At 38.8% G+C, this 19,413-nt stretch overlaps 1 protein-coding gene across 1 annotated transcript; it reads left to right on the forward strand.

Moving 5' to 3' along the window:
* Positions 1 to 408: 408 nt before the first annotated feature.
* On the forward strand, positions 409 to 17,745 carry LOC127654772 (pituitary-specific positive transcription factor 1-like). The gene is made up of 7 exons (XM_052142137.1): positions 409 to 550; positions 10,545 to 10,694; positions 10,846 to 10,944; positions 14,452 to 14,697; positions 15,233 to 15,397; positions 17,386 to 17,446; positions 17,535 to 17,745. The coding sequence occupies exons 1-7, from the start codon at positions 409 to 411 to the stop codon at positions 17,743 to 17,745; spliced, it is 1,074 nt and encodes a 357-aa protein (XP_051998097.1).
* Positions 17,746 to 19,413: the final 1,668 nt, after the last annotated feature.

Raw genomic sequence — 19,413 nt, forward strand, 5'->3', positions numbered from 1 at the left:
GTCTGCTCACAATCTATCACATTGCTGTTTCAAGTGTGCTAACACGGCAAGTCTTCCTGATAGAAATATAAACACATTCATAGATTGGCTAATTAATGCATATCAGTTTGGAAACTTCAGTTTAATTCACATAAGCATTGATTTTGCAGTCATTGGTGTTTGTTAAAAGCAACACAAATAAGAAAAGGACAGTATCAAATTGCACCTCTTTGCCATAATTACCAGAGTGTTATTTCAGAAAGCTGCTGTGGGCTGTCATAGTGTGGTAACAGCAAGATGGTATTAACATACATGAGGGGTCCGAGGGGCCTCAGTATAAATACCTGCACACGCCCCGCTCATGTCACACAGGTGTTTGGATGTCACACATGCAGGAGGCAGTAGTTGAGTTGGTGAATATTAAGAGTCATGACCTACCAGGCCTTCAGCACCACTGATTCCTTCACTGCTCTGAGTGGAGACTCGGCTGCTCTGCCTCTGCTCATGCACCATACTGGAGCCTCCGACTGCTTGCCCATCACCAGCCACACCAGCAACATGGTGCCTGCAGGTAAATTTGGTGCTCTTGAAGAATCTAACACTTTACTTCTCAAACGGTAGGGCGCATGTCTGTTCTGATATGATCAATAAATGAAAATGTCAAGACAAACTTTGATGTTGGCTTGAAAAAGGCCCGTCTCAAAGTTTAAGATGGTTATACAGACAGCTAGCTAACTAGTTAGAGAGAGAAACTTAAAGCGGATTAAGTACCTTGTGTGTGTTTGTTTACATTTGAATGTTTTGATTTTTGGAATATGAATTAATTTTAATAGTTTTGGCCCCTTTGAACATTCCAACGAGAATCTGTGGAATTTTTCCAAGATTTGATTGCCCACTGTGTGAAAACTGTAATTCCAATCAGTTAGAAAAGTCAGGGTAACCTGAGTTAGAATAGTCTGAAGGTGTCTGCCAAATTTGGTGGATGTGGATTGAAAGCTTCAGGAGGAGTTACAATTGATAATTTTGTTTTTTGTTTATGGGTTCCATAAAGACCCTAAACCATGTCTGTTGAAGCTACTGGAGAGTTGAAGAGCTATTAAATGTGATGGACTTAATAATTGGACAGAATTTAAATTGCTTAATAAGGTAGGAGTAAATAATTTTTTTATGCCATCAAAGGTTGTGCACCAATTTATTTGTAACATGGTAATATGGCTTTTATTAATACCACACTTGGCCCCATGTTTGTCACATGTGTTTGGCTTTTAATTTAAAAATGTTTACATTTTTGTATATAGCCTATGTCATGTAAATAATTTTGCATATAGTTGGGTCTAGACAGATGACAGTAATATCAATCCTTATTTTTATTAAAAATGTTTGGTGCTGTGATGGGTTATCAATTCATGTCCAATGTAAAATCTGGATCCTTCAGCAAAATTAGCTGAGAAGATTGAGTTTTCGTAAAATTGAATGCTAAATTTAGCAATGAATGATTCATAATGCGTACAAAAGTGGTTCACTTCGAATATAGTTTATATGCTTTTAATTATGAAGGTTTAGACTCACTGAGCACTTTATTAGGAACACTTTGGTAATAAAGTGCCAGTCGTGGTCTTCTGTTGTTGTAGCCCATCCACTTCAACGTTCGATGTGTTGTGCAGTGTTGCCAACTATTTTCAATGGAAAGTAGCTAAAGCCTGCTCGAAAAGTAGCTAAATGTCGCCAGATGACGTCATGCGTCATTAGCATATTAATGACTTCATCGCGTCGTATTTGCATTCTGCCTAATTTGTCGGTACTGTAGCCTACTTCAGTTTATAATAACGGTTATCTCCCCTAAACCGTGCACATACTGTTTTTATATAAGTATATAGCCGAATGTCCAGTAAAAGGGTTCTCAATTACATATTTTCTGTTAGACAACGGAACGGAACGGAACTTAGCTAACGTTACATGTTTATGAGTTTGAAGAAGGTTTATTGTTGTGTTTGGATAAGTAAAATGTATAGAGTCTGTAAATATACGATCTGAAGTCGGAGAGTTCAGATACCGAACCGGAATGAACTAAAACTCTGATTAGAAGTGAATATAAGCGCATGCCAAGAACAAACGGTCAAATTAAATGTTTTGAATTAAAACAAAGGAGAAGGCAGCTGCTATGTGATCACTGATTGGTTCCTGCTAACACAGCGTGCACATGCGCAGCTCATTCATGTCTATGTCCGCTGGCGTGCAGTCAACGGAATGTGCTGCTCCTCTCAGCCGCTCACTGAACAGAGCAGACGCAGCGGGGAAGTAAGCCCTCACGCTTGCAGTACTGGCGATATTTGGAATTTGGAAAGTTGCTAAGGTTTGTCCAAAAAGTCGCTAGATTTGTCGCTAGTCGCTTTTTTGAAAAAATGTCGCTAAAGGGGTCTGAAAAGTCGCTAAAAATAGCGACAAAGTCGCTAAGTTGGCAACAATGGTATTGTGCATTCTGAGATGCAATACGATGCACCAAAACTCATGCCATGGTGGAAATCACTGAGATCACATTTTTCCTATTTTGATGGTTGATATGATATGAACTGAAGCTCCTGACCTGTATCTGAATGATTTTATGCATGGCACTGCTGTCACATGATTGGTTGATTAGATAATCACATTAATATGTAGGTGTACAGGTGTTCCTAATAAAGTTCTCAGTGAGTGTATATTTCGTTTTCACTTTTATCTTCTCTGGTCATATATTGTTTGTTCTGACCTCTTATCATTGAACTAAAATAAATTGCATTTATTATCTGGCATATTACTAAGTTGGAAATGCCTTACTCATATAAGTTAAAGAAATTGCAAACTTTGGAAAAGCCCAGCTAGACTTCCTTTGATAAATCCCATAGATAACAGCATTTATCCATTAGGATAATTAATTTATTTTAAATTAGGATTAGATTATTTGAAAAAGAGAGGAAAACAAAGACAAGGATATAAGAGATGAGAGAGAGAGACAGAGAGAGAGAGAGAGAGAGAGAGAGAGAGACTGGACTACGAGTGGATGTCCTTTTGACTTAGTCTAAGCCAAAGTTCAGATATGTATCAGATATGTAAGTAATGACACACATTTTAGTGGAATTTAAATGAGTTAAGTGAGTAAATTTCATTACAAATGACAGCACTCAAAAACTTTTAACTAACCTTGTTTGTTACAGGTACTATTTACATTTTGCCAAGTGTATTTGAGTGACACCACTCATCCATTAGATAGATGTGATACCTGTGAGAAGGTCTGTGATGGTCTCTTTCCCACTGCAGAGCAGGATAAAGGCCTGAGGTGTCTGTATTTTAGACTGGGGTGAGGACCTTTTTAGAACAGGTGCTGAAGCCGAGCGCTGGTCCTCTGCTCGTGCTCCCTGTACTAATTATGTTTAAGGACTTTGTGCTGCCTTACTTGGTTACTCAACGAAGACTCAATGTGCAGGGATTTACCTGAGAGATGTAATGAACGTGGTCGTACTTCTTCAAATCACATGTCCTTTGTTCAAAAGGGTTAAGGGTCTTCTTTACAGCCCCCTTAATCAGGTGTTTGAAGCCTGTCTCTCTCTCTCTCTCTCTCTCTCTCTCTCTCTCTCTCTCTCGCTCTCTTTATCTTTTCATCTAGCTCTCTTGTATAGCCTCCATCACAACAGACACTTGTACAATAGGTGTTATTTTAAGGGCAGACACTAACTCACTTGGGACTTGTATTGCACTCACCTCCATTGAATTTGCTCGCTTCCTTTGACAGGCAGGAGGATTAGAAGAGACTAAATTTCTTTCTCAGAGCTGATGTGGAACACACTACAGAACTTAGCAGCAATTACATTGTATCAGGGTCCATTTGTGGGGTAAAGGAGGAAACGGGAAATGTGGCTTCAACTCAAAAGCCTTTAATAATAACTCAAAATAGCTTTCCAGCATTTAACATGCAGACAGCTTGGTGCAACTCTCTCTCCCAGTCTCTGGTGTGCTTCCTCCTAATATCGCTCTCCCCACTGATCACTGCGATAAAAATAGGTGTAAGACATTTTTCTCAGGTGTGTGCACCATTACCACTCTCTTTCTCTCTCTCTGAACGAATACTACACCATGCCCCCACCTCCACATGCATCTTCAGACTTTTGTCAATTTGTCGATTCATAGGCACCCTGAGACCAAAATAAATAAATAAAAATCACAAGTGCATCATGTTGTGTATGTTGAGAAGCATATGAGACAATGTTCAAACTTACATGACCTAAAATAATGATTTATTTCTGCATTCATTAAAAACTTCAGTCATTAATTCTGAGGTGGAATAATAACTTCTACCAATATTAATCATAATAGCTAATTCTCATCTACTTCAGAAAGCTGTTTAATGCACGAAAGCTGAGTGCACTCTGTAAATGCAACAGGTACATTGTGCTGCAATAGTGGGATTTCCCTCTACATCAGACTTTGGGGTTCCCCGATGCACTTGAGCATACACTTATGCGCACTCTTCAAAAACACACAAGAACTTCACTTATGTGTTAAAATGGACACATTTTGAAATCTTAATCTCTCACGATCAATATACATCAGCACTGCACTTTAATAATATTAGAATCTTATTATCTCACACTGGACTGACATTAATAATATTCTCTCTTAACAACACACTGGCAACTGACTATCAACCAACAGCCTGAATGTCAATACAGCACAATACAACCTATGGTATATTTTATATATACAATTTTAATTGTATTCTGTGTATTCCATATTGTGTGTATCGTATACTGTACATTGTATATTATTATTTGTATATTGTGTTAAGTAATTATGTGTATGTTAGTTTTGTAAATTGTGTTGTGTAAATGTATCTCTCATCACTGTCATGACTGCTATGTTGCTCGGAACTGCACCCAAGACTTTCACTCACTGTTGCACTTGTGTATATAGTTGAGTGACAATAAAGTGATTTGATTTGATAAGCCGTGATCTCAGACAAAAATTGCATGTGTTAAAGCACGTTCTCTTAACAGCCTTTAATCCCTTAAACAGCTGCATGCCTTTGTGACATTTCAGAATGCTACTTTTTGCAAAACCCCTGAATAAGCAATTTTTTAAAGTGCATGTTAACAAGGTGATAGTCTTGATAGAATCAAAGTGTGGCAGTGCGGAGGGCAGGGCAGGGTCGTGATTCCACACACCCGGCCCATAATCAGGCTAATTAAGCCTTGAGAGGGATAAAGAGCAACTGATGACAGCAGTGCGACAGAGAGAGAGAGATTTACGGACAGCTGACACCCGTATGTGTGTGTTTCTCTTTTTTTGTTCAGTTTATAATGAAAATATAATTTATATTGTCAAGCCGGTTCTCGCCTCCTCATTTCTATTAACTCCTTTACACTGGTGCTGAAACCCAGGAAGGAGGAGGAATGCACCGTAGTTGAGCTCTCGGCGCTACCATCTACCCCAAAGGAGCAGCTGCAGCCATCTGCTGGAGGACAGAGGAACCCGGCCGTCTGGAAGTGGAGGATAGGCCTCTGACGCGAGGGGAGAAGGGGCTCCTAACCAACCGCCTGGAGCAGTTACTACTGCCAGGGGCGAGGGAGACCCCCACTGTTCACCAAAAATGTGGCGGGGTGTTCCGTCCTTCAGTGGCCAGAAGACTGCCTCCTCTCCCCTTGTCCCCTCCCTCATCCTGGTAGTTGGGGATAACCTGCTGGCAGACGGGGTGGAAGGCACGCCCCTCCCCAGTGTAGGGGGGGTGTACGTCATGCTGGGGGCTCCCCGGCCTGGGCGTGATTCCGCACACCCGGCACATATTTAGGCTAATTAGCCCTCAAGAGGGATAAAGGGAGGCCGACCGAAGATGGCAGTGTGACAGAGAGAGAGATTTACGGACAGCTGTCTGACACCTGTGTGTGTGTGTTTGTCTTTTTTGGATCAGTTTATAATTAAAATATTATTTACATCGTCAAGCCGGTTCTTGCCTCCTCCTTTCCATTAACTCCTTTCCAGAAAGATATACAGTATATGTGTCATGGTTCCAGTGAGTTTGTCAGTTTGTTTTCTTTTGTTTTGTTATTTCTATCAGGAAGACATGCAAGCTTGAGTGAAGTTTGAGATGCCATTTATTTGATAGATGTAAAACGGGAGGTGATGTCTCTCTCTTTGGTGTAGGCCCCGTCCGGCAGTCCGAGAGAGTTGTACCCGGAACCGTCAAGTCCTGCCGGAGATAGGAGGCAGGGGCGAGGAGCCTACCCCCCTGTGGGACAGGGCTCAACTGGTGGTGGTGGGGAGGTGGAGGTTGCAGTGTTAGCACACCGAAACAGCAATGTGATAGATTGTGAGCGGACTTATAAAGCAATGGCTTACGTGCGATTGGCTAGGAGTTATCCAGCTAATGATGTGATGTACACCTGCTGGTCTTCCCGCTAGAACTACGCTCCACTTCCATTTCTTTCCCTCATGTGTCACAGGCGCTGCCAGCATGCATGATCAGTGTTTACATGAGAACACTGATTGTTCGCAGGGGAATGCTGATCGTGCCACTAATTAGCATGCTAGCAGCACCTAGTTCTCTGCTGATTCACTGCCTACTTAATCCCTCCATTGTGTCAGTATCTTTGCTGGATTGTTGTTTGCTGTGAAGTAACTTACCTCACTCTCTCTGCCTAGTTGGTCCTGTCTCGTGTATCCGTTTGGTTGCCCATCTCTGCCGGTGTGTTGGGAGTGTGGTTACCTTCCAGTTTGCTGTATGCTTATTCACTGCGCTCACGACACTTCAACAGAGGATTCCTAGTCTCTGTCCGCGTGTCGGGAGTGTGGTTACCTTCCAATCTCCTGCGCGCTTGTTCTCTGCACTCACAATTCTTCAACTGAGGATTCATCACAGATCTGCTCCTGACTACCACAAAACATAAAGTCACCTATGAATACACTTTTCATGCAGGATTCCTCACAGATTTCTTACTGTGTGGCCACAGCACGCACGCATCAATGAACACCTATATTCTGCTTCCTGCAGCCAGTGCCGGGTTTTCCACTCCACGTCAGACCAGTTGAAGTTACAATTTATTTAACTGTTCCTCTGCTCTTGGGTCTCTTTATCTTGATTTCTGACAATATGCAAAGCCTCAGTGAAGAGAAATGTCCACACAGCAAACTAATAAGGAACTATACTTCTAACCACAGGTAAAGAGCTGTAGTTCCAACCACACAACTTTGTAATATAGTTTGTGAATGTTCGTTGGAACTTTGTTTCAAACGAACATTCGGGAAACACCAAATCATTGAAATATGTTGGTAATGATGGAACTTGCAACCATTGTTGTCTAACAATGCTTTTAAGGAACACACCCCAGGCTGGGAGATCAGCTAATACCAGCAAACCATCTTAGGCTGGTTAAAGGTGTTTTTTCTTTTCTTTCAGAAGGCTAACATTTTGATAGATCAAGCATTGTGGTTAGACACCTGAAGAGAGTAAACAGAGAAATCACATGGTGACAACCAGCCATACAGCAATTTACAATTCATTTGAAAAATACGCAACAAATTTTCCTCATGATTGCAATTAGAAAACACTCTTCAGGTGATTACTGTTTACAAAAACAGAAACACAAAGCATAAATAGTTTCAATGTAGCCTTAAAAATGAACTATTGACTATTTTAAACAAAATAAATTATGATTCTTTTGTAATTATATTATAATCATACATTACAATTTTAGATTATATTATATTATTGTATAGCAGTTCGAAAATATTAGTAGTTTTAAAAATGTATTTGTCACACCATAGCATCTTTGAAATGAACAAGTCCTGTAGTTATTAAGTTCTGTGATTTTTGGTTTCTTAGGGACAGGGATAATAATTTTTATAATAATTTGTATTTATTAATTGAGCGCTTGAAGCAGCATGGGACTTCACACTGCTCCATTGATCTATTGAAGATCTGTGTGAAGATAGGGGCCAGTTGGTTTGCACAGGAACGAAGGCACACTGGTGAGACGCCATCTGGGCCTGAAGCCTTCCTTGACCTTTGCTTCCGAAAGACACGGCACACATCGTCTTCACAGATCTTGAGTGCAGGTTGTGTAGCAGGTATATGAAACCGGTTGTTATAGCCCATCCGTTTCAAGGTTTGAGGTGTTGTGCATTCTAAGATGCTATCCTTCACACTACAATTGTACAGAGTGGTTATCTGAGTTACTGTAGCCTTTTTGTCAGCTGGAACAAGTCAGGCATTTCTGTCCACAAAACAGCCACTCACTGGATGTTTTTTGTTTTTGACACCATTCTGAGTACATTTTAGAGACTGTTGCTCATGAAAATCCCAGGAGATCAGCAGTTAAAGAAATACCTAAACCAGCCTGTCTAGCACCAACAATCATGCCACGGTGGAAATCACTGAGATCACTTTTTCCCTATTCTGATGGTTGATGTGAACATTAACTGATGCTCCTGACCCATCTCTGCATGATTTTATACATGGCACTGCTATCATGTGATTGGCTGATTAGATAATCGCATTAATATGTAGGTGTACAGGTGTTCCTAATAAAGTTCTCAGTGAGTGTATGTTTCGTTTTCACTTTTATCGTCTCTGGTCAAAGATTGTTTGTTCTGACCTTTGTTCTGAAGTTGGAAAAGCCTTAGTCATATAAGTTAAAGAAATTGCAAACAGTGGAAAAGCCCAACTACACTTCCTTTGATAAATCCCAGAGATAACAGCATGTATCCATTAGGACTATTTCCCATAGAGGTTTTTATGAGAAAGAGAGAGGAAAAACAAAGACATGAATAAAAGTGTGTGTGTGTGAGAGAGAGAGAGAGAGAGAGAGAGAGAGAGAGAGAGAGAGTGAGAGAGAGACTGGGCTATGAGTGAATATCCTTTTGACCTAGTCTATGTCACCCTAAAGTTCAGATATTATTTTGTACTATCTCCAGTCCACAATGCTGTCTTTAATCACAATCTGTTGGACTCTCACTCTGAGCAAATTACCTTTTCAAAGATTGCATATCTTTTTCCCCAGTGGAAATGTGTTTGCAGAAAGATAACTAAATCTGAAGTGTAATGCACTGGCCAATGTCATTTTATATCAGATATGTTAGCAATGACAAAAAAATTTGTGCAATTAAAATTAGTTAAGTGAGTAATTTTCATTATTAATGACAGCTTTTTAACTTGCCTTGTTTATTATAGGAACTATTTACATTTTGCCAAGTGTATTTGGGTGACACCACTCACCACCCCAGGGAGTAGAGAAGAGATTGGCAAGACAAACAGTAATTTATTGAAATAAGTCAAAATTATGTAGACATGGCAAATCAGCTCAATTTGCACAGCTGTTATGTCTCCATAGACAATTATCAAAGCAGGCATACTATTATTTTGACATGTTGACAGCTAAATTAACATGTACGTATTTTTTCCCAGATTTGTCTCACATGTGAGAGAGCATTATTGAAAGTCTTGTCAGAAATTCACTGAATTGAGTCACATCACCTAGCTATTGTTTGCCATATAAATCACAGTTCATATGCATAATTACTAAGAAGTGCAATTTAGCACTGGCTTTGAGCCAGAAGATGCACAACTCTATTTCAAATGAAATGTTTTGGCATTTCTATTCATAGACATATGCTCTCTATTAAATGTCATAGTATATACAGCTATTGGAGAGTTTGAAGAGCTAATACTGTAAGTGTGATGGACTGACTGTATCTGAACAATTAATTGTTGGCTTTTAGTATACTAATGGAACAAACCAATGATTTTTTACATTAGGTATCTAAAAGGTTGATTGCGTCATTTCAATGTTGGGCTTGTTCTTGCACTAGTGGATAAGGCCAGACTATATAAACAGATCATCTTGACATAAGTACTATTATTACAGGCTGTTCTCAAAAAGATGTAGCACGCAGGCACTTTGAGCTCAATGAAATTCAATAGAATCAATTTTATCTGTTTCTTTTCAGTGTGCAGATTTGGAAGAATTTACTGTATTTAGCATCCTTCCATCCATCCATTTATGCATCTTATCATGCATCCATCCATCAATCCATCCAACCATTTATGCATATAACCATCCATCCATCCATCTATGCATCCATCCATCCATCCATTCAACTATGTATGCATCCATCCATCCATCCATTTATGCATCTATGCATCCTTTCATATTTCCATCCATCCATCTATCATTTATGCATCTATGCATCCAGCCATCCTTCCATCCATCTATGCATCCATCCATCCATCCATTTATGCAACTATGCATCCATCCATCCATCTATCCATCCATCCATCTATCCACCTATCCATCCATCCATCCATGCATCCATCTATGCCTCCATCCATCATCCTTCCATCTATGCATCCATGCATCTATGCATCCTTCCATTCATTCATCCATCCATCCATCCATCCATCCATCCATTTAATTAGAAATGCATTGTTCCCATAGCAAGCATGAGTTGTACACAGGGTCAGGGACAGGCCAAGAAAGACATCCAGAATAAGAACAATCTGTATCTTGGATGTGATATGCTTCTATTGCTTTTTGGTTTAGTCCCCTCAGGTCTCCCACTGGTCCAGTCATCCAAACGCTCTCACATGCACCTGTCCACTTCTGCTCTGGGCAATGTGTCAGCTAGCCTGCACTACCCAATGCCCCCATGTCACTATAGCAACCAGCAGACCACCTACGGCATGATGACAGGTGCGTCAAGTAACACACAAGTTACGCAAGTGCATCAAGTATCGTTTCAGTGTGCATATGCAATGTCGTCATGCAAAAATACATATAATTTAGGTTGTGTGTATGTGTGTGGTTATGATGTGTGATGTCAGTGCAATGTTGATGTCCCTAGCGCAGGAAATGCTCTCTGCCAGCATCTCACAGACTCGCATCCTACAGGGTTGCAGTGTGCCTCATGCCAACATGGTCAACGGAGCCAGCTCATTGCAAGGTACAACCTTTGATAATAGCCTGAGCACAACCACATGACACACAAGTTCATGCAGTTTTTTTACCCTGCTGTCAAGTCCTCACAAACTGTACAGCCAAACTCATATACAGATATACCAAGATCAAAGTCATTCAATTAATTATCAGCACAAAAATTGGATATAATAGAAATATAAAATAAATGTGGTGTACAGTGACCCCCGAAAGTATTTCGAAAATTAAGCCACACTTTAAAATGTATCTATGTCACTGCATTAGGCCTACATAACAAAATATCAAACTAGATGACATTCATTTTAAAGAATGAAGCATAAGTACACTGTTCAAGTTAAACTTTTCACAAAAAGAAGTTGGTAAGGTATAAATGATAAAACAATACTATTTAAAATTAATATATCTGGACACTTTCTGGTTGTCAAATGTTTGTGGAACATGTCCATAGTTAATGTGCTGAACTACTTTAGTTACTTTGCTAGGACACCTGTGTGAACTGACATCATACATGGGTTGGAGAGTAACGAAATACATGTAACAGGATTGCGTATTTACAAAATATAAGTAACTGTATTCCATTACAGTTAAAGTTTAAATCATTGGTATTTAGAATACAATTACATTAAAAAGTATTATGATTACTGAAGAGATTACTTTGCATTTTATTGTCATTTGTTTCATTTAATATTTAGTCCTTTCAGATGGAGTTACTACTGAGAAAATATCTAGCAACATTTGTTTGCAGATGACTCTTGCAATGACATTCATACATTTTTAAATGTGCAAAAATGTGTGTGGTGTCTAATGTTTATGTGATACTACTGCAGTTGACTTTTACTAAATGAATGCAATGTAAGAGTTTACCAGATAAATTCTGCATGTTTGGGGTTCCACCTTGTGTCTGTAGAAAGAAATAACAATTGATGCGTTGTTTTCTCTGATGTGCTTCTTTTAACAGTGAGAGCTCTTAATCTAATAATAATAATAATAATAATAATAATAATAATAATAATAATACTATGAGAATTCACATCTTTCACATTTACCTCTGCATATACTGGCTAATTACAACTCATATTAGTGCCATATAAGTCATTACTATAGGTACAACAGGGCTAAAAGCACACCTTAAGGAAATGTGTTTTTTTCTTTCTGGTTATTAAGATCAAGATTTTATCTGAATATTGAAGGAGCAACACAATTTGTGTAAAAATAAATAATAACGGATGGTTGTTTCAATTAAAATTATTTTCTTTTTCTTTTATTTAAAAGTGGCGAGGGAGCCCTTTACCCCTCATCTGGGGTAAAAGGTCCAAGGGGGTTATAGTGATATTGTGTAAATATAGGGACAATAGTTATAGTGCAAAATATATCAACTTATGCAAATACATTTGAGACAGCAAGATACTTTTTTGAGTAGCAAATTAAGATAATACTTATTCAGAATAATCACTACTGTTAACTTAATTTACATTTGGCATTTTATTACATCTCAAGTATTCTATAAAGCCATTAACCTCTATTGTGATGGGATCAGTCAATGTGAGCCCACTTTGAACACTTTTCATATAAAATCGATTTGCTCCACTTAAAAATTAAAAACATTGTGTTTTATGGGGGCCTTTAGCCCTTGCAGCAGTTGTTTTTATTTTTATTTTACAACAAATACAATCATTTCACTTATTTAACAGTTATTTAAATTTATTGGTTTAATCGCCTTGGCTCAACAAAGGTATTTTATTACCTACATACATTTGCAACATTTTAAGAATTGTTAAATATTAAAGCAAATGACCTCGAAATCAAACTTTAGACATTGCACATAATGATCTCATGGATCAGGAATATTTTACAGTTTATAGTGACAAACAGGTGTTAATTAAAGTACTGTGTTAGGTTTCTCTCTCTCTCTCTCTGTTTAGTGCTTTGGGAGAAAATGAAATGTGCTTTTTACCCAGGGGGGCCTTTAGCCCCGTTGTACTCATATTAGTGTCTATGTAACATGTATTACGCTGTATTAATAATATATGTTTTAATGAGAAGTGAATTCAGAACTAAGTTCTTATTCAAAAGGAGAAAAAAAGAGAATTCAACTGCCTTTCAAACATAACCAAAATTAACAGAAAAATCTGTGTGAGGGGACTACAATAATTTAAAATACAGCCACAAGAGGGAGTTGCAGATCAATTTATTGAAAATAGCAAACGTACGGCCTCAGATAGATGTGGGGAAATGTGGGGAAATTATAATTATTTGAAATATTATACATAAAATGTCCCTAGTTCACTCCTGTTATGCAGTACATTTTCAAGTCCCCATCATGCCTTATCACAATATTAAAATTAAGTGAACACAGGTGATTTTTATATAGGCCTAATTTACTACTTTGGTTTGAGCGGATGATGTTTATTAACACAAACAACAATTTGTTAAGAAATATTCCGTGTTGTTGTAGTTTTTTGTAGTCGAAATGTAGCCTAGTCGCAATCGTTTTCTTAAGAACATTTTTTAAAATGCTAATCAATTTATGTTCTTACAAATTGTCCTCGTATCACTTTCAATAACGTGTTAGTCTTTTGTAATATGCCTTTGACTAACAAAAGCAGTTCTTAAATTACATCATCCTCCAAGAAGTGACATCATTTCTGTGGGACAACAGCAGTGTAAACATAATTAGGTTTTAGGCAATAGGTTTAAAAATAAAAAACATTCTGTGATGATATGTAGTATTAATTGTTTTGTACAACATTCCATCCATCCTAAAATTTTAGAAACCGGCCTAATAATATCAAGTTTTATGTAAGATAACTCTTCAATCTCTCAGTGAGCAATGGATTTAGGTCTTAATTTCCATCGTGTTAGTCATATCATTCGGCATATCGCGGTGCCAGTCCGCCCTTGCCTGAGCATGACCAGAGCTTATTCCTCAAAGTCTGGAATAGTCTGTTATTTTCCCTTTCGTAGAAATACTTCCTTAAATTACAACACATGCATATTTATTTAATTTTGAAAAGCTACAGAGTTCAAAATTTACTACATAACAGGAATGACTCTGCTACAAACTAACAGATATCACTGAAATAGATGCTATAAAAATCACACCTGTCTCTGGGACAGTCCTGGACTCTGTAAACAGCATCTGGTTGGCTGACATGTCTTTGCAGGGCGGGGTTTTTTGAGAGAGAGAGAGAGAGAGAGAGAGAGAGAGAGAGAGAGAGAGAGAGAGAGAGAGAGAGAGAGGTGTGGTCGAAGTTACATTGTGGTCTCATTCAGTAGCAGAATTTAGCAAAAGAGCTAAAATGGCTTGCAGCACTTTTAATGAGAAATAATTTTGGCTAATTGAACCTGTTGGTGTTTCAAAAATCAGTGTGTGGGGCATTGAAAGATGTTCAAGTTTCCTTTTTGAAATAAATTATAGTTTAATATTCTGTCTCTAGCATGAATACATTGCACTTGCTCCAGATGTGATTCCCTCATACCACATTCTTCATTTCTGTCCTCTTTGGTCCCAAAGGAGCTCTGGCTCCACGCCTGTATAAGTTCCCTGAGCACAGTTTGGGAGGAGGGTCTTGTGCTTTCACCCACAGCTTCCCCCCACTGCCCCAGGCCCTGCTCAAGGATGAACCCACTCTAGGTGACATCAAGCAGGAGCTGCACAGGAAAAGCCGGCCACTGGATGAGCCCCCAGATATGGACTCACCTCAGATCCGTGAACTGGAGAAATTTGCTAATGACTTCAAGCTGAGGAGGATCAAACTGGGTTTGTCTTTTGAGTTGGACTTTATGGATGTTATGGCTTATAATGTTAGAAGACAATTGCTATGCTGGATAGTGCTGGTTTGGTGCTGGTCTAGCTGGTGGACCACCATAACCATGCTTTTCACCAGTACCAAGTTTGTTCTTTCTGATGCAGCTAATTAAATTAGTTTTAAAGCCTGGTGGGGACACCAGCACACTAGCATTCAAAGCAACCAAAACATAACATAAGCTGTTTAAACAGTTTTTCCCACATAGGTTTAGTGTTGTATTCACCAGTGCCTAAATGGCACACAAAGACAAAACAAACTGTTGTTGGTTTCTTTACAGTACATGTTAACCTGTCCTCAATGGTTTCTCCCTTTCTAAGTGGGCGGTTCTTAGCCAGAATAAACTGCAAAGTTGAAAGGACATTATGCTACAAGTCAAAAATCTCACAATGCGAGACTACCACACGTGAAACATAAGAAATGCTAAATATTTTTGTGAATATTGGTGTTTTTGAATACCTATCCCTAACTTTTAGCTTTGATTGATAGGTTACACTCAGACCAATGTGGGTGAAGCACTGGCGGCTGTGCATGGCTCGGAATTTAGCCAAACCACCATCTGCCGCTTTGAGAACCTGCAGCTCAGCTTCAAAAATGCCTGCAAGCTCAAATCCATCCTGGCCAAGTGGCTGGAGGAGGCTGAGCAAGCCGGAGGTGAGTCAGCAGATGATATTTGAACACCACAAAATTACTTAGTTGGTTTAGCAATTGCACAATCTCATCTTTGTTCTTTATGACACTCTCGGTTAGGTTTAGGTTTAAGGTTTAGGGTAGAGAGGTAGGTTTTTTTTATTTAAAACTTGGTAGAACTTTAACTTTCAAAAACCTCAAAACCACATCTGTTTGAGTAAAAATTTAACTTGTTTTTAGTGCCACACAGTGGCGGGATCTCCAAAACTTGGAGAAGGCTATAGCTGCAGGCAGGGCTTCAAAAAAGGGGGAGGACCTCCAAACCGGCAGCAAAGATGTAGGGAGCCCCTTACCTAACCATTTCCCTAACTTTAACCGTGAGTGGAAGTCAACCCCACCCCACCCCTTCTGACTGTAACCCTGCCCTCTTTCTGAGATTACTCCCCCATTAAGAGATCTCTGGCCAGCAGCTATACCTATTTGACACTGACAGCAAAGATATAGGGAGCCCCTAACTAGGCTTGGGATCGATGCCTTTGTCACACATCGATAATCTGAAGATTATTTTCAGATATAACTTGGGCTACTCGTTTCACAAGGGACAACGGAGCACAACTCACATAGTTTTCCATTAAATGCGACCCAAATCATTATCAAAGACAAAGATTTTTTACTGTAGCCATTGCTGGATGGTATATTGTGTAGTGTAAGTATCTTTCAAAGAGCCTAGACAATGTATTTTCAGTTACAAGTATGTCATTTTGTAGTTTGACAGCTTGAATGAAAGACCAATTCAAGGATATAACCTGCAAACTCATCAGCATCCCTTTGTTCATTCCTGAAGAAGTACAAAAACCTTTTTAACTTTGGAGTGCCATCTGCTACGCCACTGTGAGTGATACCTGGCTTCAGTAAATTTTATATCACTCTCTTGTGGTCACCCAACTCTATTACACCAGACTGAGGCCAACTGAGTGACTTGGAAAGCACACTGTGGCAGGGCGGAGAGCGGGGCCAGGTCGTGATTCCGCACACCCGGCCCCTAATAAGGCTGATTAAGCCGAGAGGGATAAGGCCGACTGGAGACGGCATCTGTGTGTGTTTGTGTCTTTTTGGTTCAGTTTATTATTAAATTATCATTTATATTATCAAGACGGTTCTCGCCTCCTACTTTCACCACAATCCCTTTACAATGGTGTCAGACAGCTGTCCGTAACTCTCTCTCTGATGCACTGCCGTCTCCAGTTGTTCTTATCCCTCTTGGCTTAATCAGCCTTATTAGGGGCCAGATGTGCCCTCCGCCCTGCCACACACGCAAATGAGGCTTCTAATTTAAATGTTGGCTAATTTTAATATATCGATGCCTCAAAAATATATTGATAAAATAACATGCTGATCAATAATCAGTACATTTATATTTTATGACATCCTTACCCCTAACCTAAGCCTTTACCAACCCCTAACCATGAGTGGAAGTGACGCCCCCTTTTGGAGTAACCCCACCTCCTACTGAAGTAAACCTCCTGCCCTCTTTTCGAGATTTCTCCCCATTTGGAGGTCTCCGGCCTGCTATACCTGCTTGAAACTTCCAGCAAAGATATAAAGAGCCCCTAACCTAACCCTTTCCCTAACTGCGAGTGGAAGTGATGCCCCCTGTAGTTGTCACAATCCCTTCTGGAGTAACCTCGCCCTCTTTTAGAGATTCCGCCCCATTTGGAGATCCCTGGCCTGCATCTATACTCTACCTATTCGAAACTACCACTATATGTGCAAACAGGTGACATCATTTTAAGTCAGGTTGTTAAGAAAAATATATATGTTGTTCTGGATTTAAACCAGGTTCCTTTTCACACCAGGACTAGCCAGGACTGCTTCTGCTCCCTTTTTAAAAGACAGCTGCCCCCTGCTTGTGTGTGATGTTATATATATACACACACACCACTGTATCATTATCGATGAATTACAATTAAATCATTATCTTACACTTGCCTGTAATTTGTGAACCTCCCCAGCTCTTTTTAACGAGAAGATGGGCATGCATGAGCGGAAACGGAAACGGAGAACAACCATCAGGTAAACTCGGAATTTGAGCTAAAAAAAATAAAACAAAACCCATTATATCAGCATCTCCGTCTAATTAATTCTTAATTCACTCTCTCAGTCTTGGGGCTAAGGAAGCCTTAGAAAGAAATTTTGTGGAGAAGAGCAAACCCTCATCTCAGGAAATTGTGCAGATGGCCGAAGGTCTCCATCTGGAGAAGGAGGTGGTCCGTGTGTGGTTCTGTAACCGCAGGCAGCGGGAGAAGAGAGTCAAAACTAGCCTACACCACAGCTCATTCATGTCCAAAGAGACTGTATTCTGTAGACCCTGAAGATCTATAGTCTGTGCACTGCGTGATTATCCACTGGCAAAAAAGAAACTCTGGGATGTACAACACAGGCTTTTAGCAGTCAGTGGGCTTACTGGACTGATTTACCAAAAGGAGTGTGAAAGGGTATAAAGTGTCACCCAAAACTACTTGAACACAATTAAATATGCTGCATTTGATACAAAATATCAAACTAAGTGGCATCTGCAAACAAATTACGCTAGACCATTTCTCTGAACTAACTTTCTGATTACTTTTAATTGGTCTCAGTTTAATTTTAGTTGATGTATGAAGTCAGATCCCCTCAACCACAGGTGTCTAAATACCTTTTATTTTCATTTTTAAGGGTATACCAATAATTTTATTATTTAAACCCAACAAACTGCTTTTGTGAAATGTTTTGCTTGAAAATGTTACTTTTTATGTGTTACCAAATGCAATGGATAGGGATAGTTCACCAAAAAATGAAAGTTCTCTCATCATTTACTGTAGTCACCATCATGCTACCCCAGATGTGTATGACTTTCTTTCTTCTGCAGAACACAGTAGATTTTTAGAAGACTATTTCAGGTCTGTACAATACAAGCGAATGGATACCAAAATTTTAAGGTTCCAAAATGCACATAAAGGCAGCATAAAAGTAATCCTTAAGACTCCAGGGGTTGTATATCTTCTGAAGCAATATGATAAGTGTGGGTGAGAAACAGATTTTACTATAAATATCCACTTTCACATTCTTCTTCTTTTGTTTTGGGTGATTTGCATTCTTTGTGCAAATATTTAGCTGTTTCTCACCCACACCTATCATACAGCTTCTGAAGACATGGATTTAACCACTAGAGTCGTATGTATTACTTTTTTGCTGCCTTTATGTGCATTTTGTAGCTTCAAAATTTTGGTACCTATTCACTTCCATTGTATGGGCCTACAGAGCTGATATATTCTTCTAAAAATTCTTCTAAAAATCTACGTTTGTGTTCTGCAGAAGAAAGAAAGTCATACACATCTGGGATAGCATGTAGGTGAGTAAATGATGAGAAAATATTCATTTTGGGTGAACCATTCCTTTAAGTGTCTAAATACTTTTTAGGGCCACTCTAACTTTTTGAGGGGCATTATTTTTTTTACTTTTTATGGATTATAAGAGATTGCAGTGCAACCACGAAAATCTTTTTGTTCATTTTTATACCTGATGTCTATATGTTGAAAAGGCAAAATAGCATTTTGATACTTGAGCAAATGTAGTTTATTATTTATTCTTTAGAAATATATTTAAAACACATTCAAATAAAAGTTTAATATATTGACTAAAACTAAACATGCAAAAAAAAAAAAAAAAAAAAAAACACCATAGTGTTGTATGAATTAACCAAAACTTTTTGTTCTGTCATTTGTCTAGAAATTATGAACATGTCAGAATAAATCATTATTATTGTGGTCATGCTTGGTTTCCCATATTATCATTAGAGCCCACAAAGTCATTAGCCACTACAAAAATCTGAAAATATAATGTGAATTACATGGTTTGCTGTAATTCTGTAACAATGATGGAAAATGTGGCATGGTTCACCATGGTATTGTAATCTAACATCATTCCAATGGGAGAGCATCTATCCTCTGTGTATACTATATGACTCTTGTTTATATTTAGTGCACCTGGTTTCTACTGAA

The sequence above is a fragment of the Xyrauchen texanus genome, chromosome 14 (genome assembly GCF_025860055.1).
Source record: "Xyrauchen texanus isolate HMW12.3.18 chromosome 14, RBS_HiC_50CHRs, whole genome shotgun sequence".
In the NCBI taxonomy this organism is placed as follows: domain Eukaryota; kingdom Metazoa; phylum Chordata; class Actinopteri; order Cypriniformes; family Catostomidae; genus Xyrauchen; species Xyrauchen texanus.